Below are 8,707 nucleotides of genomic sequence, written 5' to 3' on the forward strand. Positions count from 1 at the left end.
GACTCTCAACTGCTGAGCCATCTCTCCAGCTGCTTTTTTTTTTTTTTTCAGATTTGATGTGAGATTTACTTTTGAACATGACTTGATAGGATATAGGAGAGCACTGTGGAAGCCTTCAGGAATGCAGGGCTCTCCATTTGTCCAGAGGACCACGATTGGGGATATGTTTGCCACCACAGTCATCAGGAAGGAGCCGCTTCTCGGCAACCATGTCTTCAAGTTCATCTGCATTAAACTTGGTGAAGTCCCACTTCTTTGAGATGTGGATCTTCTGGCGGCCAGGGAACTTGAACTTGGCCCTGCACAGAGCCTCAATCACATGTTCCTTATTCTGCAACTTGGTTCGGATAGACATGATGACTTGGCCAATGTGAACCCTGGCTACTGCACCCTGGGGCTTCCCAAAGGCACCACGCATACCTGTCTGGAGCCTAGATCAGGGACAGCAATTATGATCAGACACTTGATTATTCAACTGCCAGAAAACTGTTTCCAAGGTCCCTTGAGGTAACCCATATAGACAATAGGCTACATACACTACCAAGGAGGCTGCTGTTTGCAACCATTGCACTCTCCAGCTGCTTTTAAGACAGTTAATTATCTCAAGAAAACAGGCAAGAGTCTACAGAGGAGGAAAGATGTTGAAGGGGAAAATTAAATATGAAATAAAGTGTCCCAAAATTTGACCCCAAATCCAAGATAAAAGAGGCCTTCCAGAGAAATAAAAGCCTAGTGTGGAAGCCTGGAGGGTAAAACAGCACACACGGAAGCCACACAGATTGACTACACAAGCCGTCAATGGAAGGCAGGAGGTGTAGCCAACTGACAGGGCACTTGATCCATGTGGGGACAGCCTCGCTCTATCTCCAGCACCCAAGCTCCAGCCTTGCTCAATCTCCAGCACCCAAGCTCCATCCGAGGAAACCAAGGAGAGGTGTCAAAGCATGTGTCGTGAACAGCAAAGCAAGACTGCAATAGCTGTTCTTCGTTCAAGAAACCTCAAATGAATGAATGCACAGGCCTTGCTGGAAACCTGGACTGTAATAACTTTGTGATTTGGGAAGAATTGGGGAAATCTGGGTGTGGGTTATAAACAACAGTATTGTGGTTTTGTGTATTATATACCGTGTGTGTGTGTGTGTGTGTGTGTGTGTGTGTGTGTGTGTGTATTATATGTAATAGGAATTATTGTTTAATGATATTTAAGGACCAGTAAAGTCCTAGGATGTTTGAGGTCACTGTCAACTAATTGAGAAAGAAATCATATTGTAATAAAAGACAAAGCGAGTCAATCCAAACACTGATAATTGATGATGTTAGTGATGTAAGTTCACAAGCAATGTTGTGAACAACGTCTTGGCATTCAGCTGTAATTTTCAAGTTTTACAACTAAACTTTTAGGGCCGGAGGGATGACCTGGTAGCTAAGAGTGTTTCTGCTCTTCCAGGGGAAGAGAACTTGGGTCCCAGCACCTATGTCAGGTACTGTAACCACCTGTAACACTAGGTCTGGGGGATCCAAGTCCTCTTCTGGCTTCTTCTGGCACATATACCCATGGCATGCATTCACACACACACACACACACACACACACACACACACACACACCATGTAAAATACTTTTTAAAAAAGCTGAATAAATTTTCCCAAAGTGAAACCTTTCACTATGAATGGCAGCGTGGCCCTGAAGTCCCAGCACTTAAAACAGTGAGGCAGGAGGATGGCGAGTTCCTAGGCAGTCGGAGCCACGAAGTGAGACTCTGTCTCACAAGAAAATAATATATTCACATAGGTTTTCAATAAGTACGTTGTGCTGGGCATGGTGTATATGCCTTTAATTCCACACTCAGGAGGCAGGAGCAGGTGGATCTATGTATTCAAGGCTAGCCTGGTCTACATAGCATGTTTAGGCCAGCCAGGGCTAGAGGGTGAGACCCTGTTTCAAACAAACAGTAAAGAAGGTGTTTGCCGGCAAACATTTAAAAATCCACAACGGTGTAGCCCAGCAAGTTTTCAGAAATACTCCACCTTTGTGCATCCTCCTTTGCCAGAGAGAAGAAAGACATGGTTTTTTAAACCCCTATACTAATTATCAATGAATTCTGCAAATAAGAACACGAGATCTCTGGAGGTTAGTGTTATTCTTCTAATCAGAACCACAGGGGCTCTCTCCTGCGCATGTGGACGGGAGCAGTTGCGCTGTGGTATCTGTTGGGTAACACTGAGAGTCGAAAATAGGAAGCTCTCGGTGCAAATTAAGCTTGTGGTTTAAAAAAAGAAAAAGAAAAGAAAAAGTCTAAAACTTTTTTTTTGAAGTAAGCTAGCCCAGGGGAATTTCTTTCCTCAATTGAGGCAGCTGTGCGATCTCTTGAGGGAAGAGAAGAGGAGATAATGAGACAGATACAGCCATTCGCATCCTGCGTCTTAGGCAGATACGGTGGACAATCGCCTGATGGGTAGTCTGTCTCTAAAAAGAGAAGTAAGATGAGTGTGCGTGCTTCTCCAATAGTCTAAAAGGTGTGAAGCCATTTTTTTTTTCTTTTTTTTTTTCCGGGGCTGGGGACCGAACCCAGGACCTTGTGCTTCCTAGGCAAGCGCTCTACCACTGAGCCAAATCCCCAACCCCTGTGAAGCCATTTTTAACTGTGATGGTTAGCGCTGGAGGCAGTGGGCTTCGCTGTGACATTTTCACACATGGGTCCCACATGGGCCACCCCTTCCTTCCCTCTGCTCCCTCTTCCACTTTCTGCTGTCCTCTGGCTCCTAAATAGTCCCCCTGCTGCCTTCATGTCTTTCACATGTGTATGTTCTGTGGAAGGCGTTCTCCCATGGGAGAGTATGTCTGTTTCTCACCCCGCCCACCCCCATAACGTCTCATTCCCACCTCCCTCTCCCTAAGTCATCTTCCACCCACACGGTCCCCCTCAGCTTTAATAGGACATATATCTGGGGGGATGGAAACCTCCAAAAGGAGCCTTCCCTTAAGGAAAGGATTTCTGTCCATGAGAAGTCATTTACTATGGCATTAAGTTTAAAATGACGACGAATACTGGTCAACAATGACAAAAAGAAATAGCGAGGCCAGGGGCTATTACTTAACTCGCGGAAAGTGATGGGTATGGCAAGCTACATGGGACAGAAGTGGGAGGAAAGGAGGAAGGAAGAAAGAGAGGATGAGTTATATACAAGAAGACAGGCATTCCAAGCCACTTATGCAACAGAAAGAAAATGCTCAATAATAAGGAAATGCGTATTACTGCTGCTGTCTGCAAACCAATAGTCAACGCGCGCAATCCTTCTCAAACTCCCACACTGGGTAAAAAGAGGAAATGCCCTGCGAGCCACAGCTATGCTTCGACTCTACCTTGGGAAGGTTAAGTACGGTAGAAGGCGCAGCGCAGTGCTGGCTGGTGGCCCACTTGCTATCACAGCCAGCAGAGTTGCGGGCAAACAGTTGGACATTGTGCAGCAAAGTTTACCGCCCTGAAAATAACTTTTGAAGGGTCAAAGGCAAGCTCTCTCTTCACCTCTCTTCCATATGAAGCGCATCAAAGTACATTAAAACTGTATTAGCCCTCAGTTTCATTTAGCACAGAAACATCTTTCCAAGGAATGACGGGCAATAAGCTTTGAGGTTAGAAAACTGCTTATACAATTTGAGACGAGCAGTTATTTTCGGTCTGTGTCGTTATAATGCTGCCATTTATAGTTGTTCTTTAATAATCATTAGTTTTAGAAGAGCCACGTTTTACGGGCTGGTGGGGGAGGGGGGAGGGCGGGGCTAGACTGAGGGCTGGAGCATTATGCAAATTTGAGGCAGAATCTCTTGCATCTTCTAGCTGTGGGGATCCCCGTGTCGAATTTCTTAGTAACTCTCTGTACCTCTGACTCCCCATATGCAAAACAAATACAAGAAGCATGCCCGTTCTTTGAGGTGCCTCTTCTCTGGATTAGCATGAAGATTAGATGAGTAAGTGTGTGTGACGTGCGGGCAGTCACATAGGTGACCTTCGGGGACCACTGCTGACTCTCTTTAATGGTCTTTAATTTTCAGTACTGCGGACCGTGCTTCGCATAAACAGGCGTGCTCTACAGACACCTTGCATAAAGTCTATAGACACTGAACTACATCCATATCCCGTTCTCTTTAATCTGTCACTTTCATACAACCAGGGGCGGCTAAATTAAGACCTATCGTTGTATATCGTAGTACTTGGTTTTCAATGTAGACTTATTTCTGTGTAACCGGAGAATTCAGTGGGTAGCATTCCTTGACGACACCATCAATGCCTGGTTCGATGGCTGTATAACATAGTATACTAAACAACCCATTAAATAATAAGGTTTTGGGAATTTTCCCAGGAAAACCAGGCAAACTTATAATCAGATAATGTCCCACTGTGAGTCCTTTAGCTCGCATAGGATTGAAGATTACATTTGGAGCCTAATCTAGATGTCTCCGCAGTTTAAAGCTTGGCTGCTCTTGCAGAGGACCACAGTTCTGCTCCCAGCAGCCCCATGCAGCTCCTAATCTGTAAGCCCACTTTCCAGGAGACCTGAGGCCCTCTTCTGACCAGGCATGAGTGTGGTACATACTCACACAAAGGCAAGCACCCCTAAACATAAAAATAAGATAAAACTTCACATCTCTTACCCACTCTCCTAAAATTCAAATTTGGGAGTTGGAGAGATGGCTCAGTGCTTAAAAGCAATGACCTCTTGCTCTTCCAGAGAACCAAGATTCAATGCCCAGCGCCCACACGGTAATTCACAACCATCTCTAACCCAGGTTCCGAAATTCAAATTTGGGTTGCCCCAAGGGACTTTCAGACATTCCAAGCAATTATTTCTCTTTGCTTCTGTATAGAAGCTAAGTGTATAATCATTAATACTAATCCAAATTTTTCAGGGGCATTGATTTAACTTTCTTTTTTTTTTTTTTTTTTTTGGGTTCTTTTTTTTCGGAGCTGGGGACCGAACCCAGGGCCTTGTGCTTCCTAGGCAAGCGCTCTAACCACTGAGCTAAATCCCCAACCCCTGATTTAACTTTCTAACACACATATGATCAGAAGAGGAAGTGGACTTGAACAAGATCAGGAAGTTGGAGGTGAGAAAATTATTTTTAGAATAAGAAAAAAAAATTCAGAAAGAAAAACCAGTCTAAAGATGGGAGTTGAGTTTTACTGGCCAAGCAGCCACGGGCATTTGTGATAAAGAGGTCTGTAGTCAGTGTGGTCCCAGGAGGCCTCGTTTTGTCTTCAAGTAGCTTACACATCATGTCATTTAGGAAAAGCTATTCAGGGCTGGAGAGAAGGCTCACCAGTTAAAAGCACTTGCTGCCTTTCCGAGTACCTGGGCTCAGCCCTGATTGCAACTGTAGGTAACTCCAGGTACCTAAAATCTGATACCTTTTTCCGCAAGCACCAGAAACATGTGTGGTGCCTAGACATACATGTAGGCAAAACACTCATACGTCTAAAATAAAATAAATCTAAAAAGATGCTTTAAAAAGAAATGAACAGATACATATAGTTGCCCAATTAAACTAATAAATTCTATGAAATGGGCTCATGGCAAAGCACCATTCTTTACTTTCCTCTTTGTGGTTGCTGTTGTTGTTGTTTTGGTTTTTTGTTTGTTTTGTTTTTTCACGGTTTTCTCTGTGTAGCCCTGCCTGTCCTGGAACTCACTCTGTAGACCAGGCTAGCCTTGAACTCATAGAGATTCACCTGTCTCTTCCTCCCAGGCAAAGCACAGCTCTTAATAAGCTCCCAAGTCTTTAAAAAGTTCATTCTGTCAAGTAGTAGTTTGGTTCTCGTTTGTTCTACCAATAATAGCAAAGGTCTTGAACTTTCAAAAATTAATTAACTGGAAGAAGAGACTATCACCTTTAAACACATGACACCTCTCTCTCTCTCTCCTTCCCTTCCTCCCTCTCTCTCTCTCTCCCTCCCTTCCTCCCTCTCTCTCTCCATCTCTCATGCTAAGGATGAAACCCATGCTTGGCAAGTATCTACAATTAGCTAAATCCCAGAATGCCCTGGGTCTTATTTCTCACCATTTACCAAGGTTATCTTCTCTTACAGGTCACCTTTCTCTCATCCTTACATAAGCCTCTGACCTCCCCCAACCCCACCCCTCTCTACCAAGCACCCAGGACTTGTGTTGTGGTCATTCTGTGTAGAGTTCAAGCTTTAGAAAGGTAAAAACAGCCAGGTTGGGGATTTAGCTCAATGGCAGAACGCTTGCCTAGCAAGTGCAAGGCCCTGGGTTCGGGTCCCCAGCTCGAAAAAAAAAAAAAAAAAAAAAAAAAAAAAGGTAAAACAGTCCTTTTTCTAGAAAAGCATTTTCATTCCTGAAAGATCTGCCTTGATTGGACTCAGGAAAATGGCTTCTGGAACACACTGTCTTGAACACATGCCCTTTCCATTTTACATTACACCATTGATGAAGCAACAGAGCCAAGTGGCTTTTACTCCTTCTGCTGTATAAATTTAAAATGTTATTTTACTAGTTGCTTATTTACTTGTTGACACAGAGGATAGAACTCGGTCCTGATGCGTACTTAGAAAGCTCTTTACTCATAAACCACACTCCCAGATCATGAGCGACTTCATAGGGGCTGGAGAGATGGCTAGGAGATTAAGATCACTGGATGCTCCTCCAGAGAACTCCGGTTCAAATCCAGCAACCACATGTTGGTTCACAACCATCTGTAATGCTAATCTCCAAGGATCTAACTCCCTTTCCTGCCATGTACACATACCAGGAGTGTGTGTGGTACAGAAACATACCTGCAAGCAAAGCATCTATACATGCAGAATTAATTAAATTAATTAATTAGTTAATTAATTAAAATTTTAAAATCTTTCCCCATTACCTCCTCCATGTTTTATATGTTTGTGGAAGGCAGAGTGTACTATGTCCATGATGTATGTGCACATATGTGTGTACACTCATGTGTCTGAGACACATGCATGCTACAGAGTTTGTGACAAAGTCAGAGGACAACTTTCAGAAATCAGTCCCCTTTTTCCACTGAAAACTGGGGTACTCAGGCTTGCACGGCAAGCTGAGCCATCTCACTAGCGAAACTTTAAAGAAAGTTAAAGTTCTATTTATCTCTATCAAACAATTGAATCGTGATTTAATTTATTTAGAATTCTCTAATCACTTTTTTCAGGAAATAGAGATGAATGTTCTAGTGGGCTAAGTTAGGAGACTTGTTGTTATGGACACAAATGACTGAACAAGCAGTAACAAATGGACAAAAAATAGTTTGGCAAGATGGCTCAATAGGCCAGGGTGCCTGCTGTCATCCCTGACAACCTAAGTTCAAGCCCAGAATTCAAATAGTATTAGGAGAAAGCCTGCTGCTGCTAGGTGTCCTGTGACTTCCATAGGCGAGTGCACTCTGTGCACAAATGCACAAACACAAATAGATGCCAAGTAGATAGATGATAGGTAGGTAGGTAGATGATAGATAGATAGATATATAGATGATTGATAGATAGATAGATAGATAGATAGATGATAGATAAATAGTAGATGATAGAAAGATAGTAGATGATAGATAGATAGTAGATGATAGATAGATGATAGATGATATATAGAAAGATGATAGATGATAGATACATACATACATACAAACAAACAAACATACATACATACAAACAAACATACATACATACATAGATGGATAGGTAGACAGACAGATGGATGATGGATGGACAGATGGATAGACAGGTAGATAGGTAGATACATAGATGGATAAGTACATAGATAGATGATAGATACATACACAGATACATACTTACATAGGTATATACATAGATAATAAATAGACAGACAGATAATAGGAAGAGTGCTATAGAGATACAGAAATAATTACATAAATGATAGATAATATAAAAATTTTAAGTTGACTGTTCATTTCAAAATTACTTTCCTTCTAAAAGAACCAACAAGTGTACTAATAAAAAATAAGGGGTTGGGGATTTAGCTCAGTGGTAGAGCACTTGCCTAGGAAGCGCAAGGCCCTGGGTTCGGTCCCCAGCTCCGAAAAAAAGAACCAAAAAAAAAAAAAAAGGTTAGTGTTAACAAACTATTATATAAATAGATTGTTAATAATAATAGCATCAGTCTGTTCTAGGTTCAATAGTTTTTCTTCCATTTGTCTCTTGTCTGTTTTAGTTTTCTGTTTGTTTTTAAGGAGGAGGAGCTTCACTACATGTCAACTGAAGCTGATTTCCTTGGGAGAAGCGGCTGCTGTCTCTCTACGTCCTGATCTCTCTGGTCAGATGAACAGTGTGGCTTTGGCTGGTGGCACGATGACACCAGTTTGGTTTCCAGAATCTTAGTCTTTTGTCATTTTTAACAAATCCCTCTTGTAGCTCTATCATGATGTAAGCTGACCTTTGCCAAGGTGAACAGCGACAGTCATAAGATTAAGATGCAGAGGACACTAAAAGCCAGAACCTGCTCTCTTGGGATCTTCTGTCATATTTCAAAATTACAAAGCTAGAAGGCCACATGGGATTAAGGTGTCTTCCTAATTATGCCATACCTCGCCAAGAGATAAACTCTGTTCTTACTTTCTTTAAATCTAATCTGACTGTGTCAGAGACTCTGTGGACTGGGACAAAAAGTGGCTCATAACTAAGGTTGGACTTCAGCAGTCTCTGGGTTATCCCCCCGCCCCTCTTTGT

General features: G+C 42.6%; 1 protein-coding gene and 1 pseudogene across 1 annotated transcript; both read right to left on the minus strand.

Annotated features, from left to right (window-relative positions):
* Positions 1 to 47: 47 nt before the first annotated feature.
* LOC116896230 (60S ribosomal protein L10-like) lies at positions 48 to 565 on the minus strand. Its single transcript, XM_032897292.1, has one exon. It carries the CDS (start codon positions 416 to 418, stop codon positions 116 to 118), a length of 303 nt encoding a protein of 100 aa, XP_032753183.1. The 5' UTR covers positions 419 to 565; the 3' UTR covers positions 48 to 115.
* On the minus strand, positions 485 to 606 carry LOC116897483 (annotated as a pseudogene).
* Positions 607 to 8,707: the final 8,101 nt, after the last annotated feature.

Source organism: Rattus rattus, chromosome 3, assembly GCF_011064425.1.
Source record: "Rattus rattus isolate New Zealand chromosome 3, Rrattus_CSIRO_v1, whole genome shotgun sequence".
Lineage (NCBI taxonomy): Eukaryota > Metazoa > Chordata > Mammalia > Rodentia > Muridae > Rattus > Rattus rattus.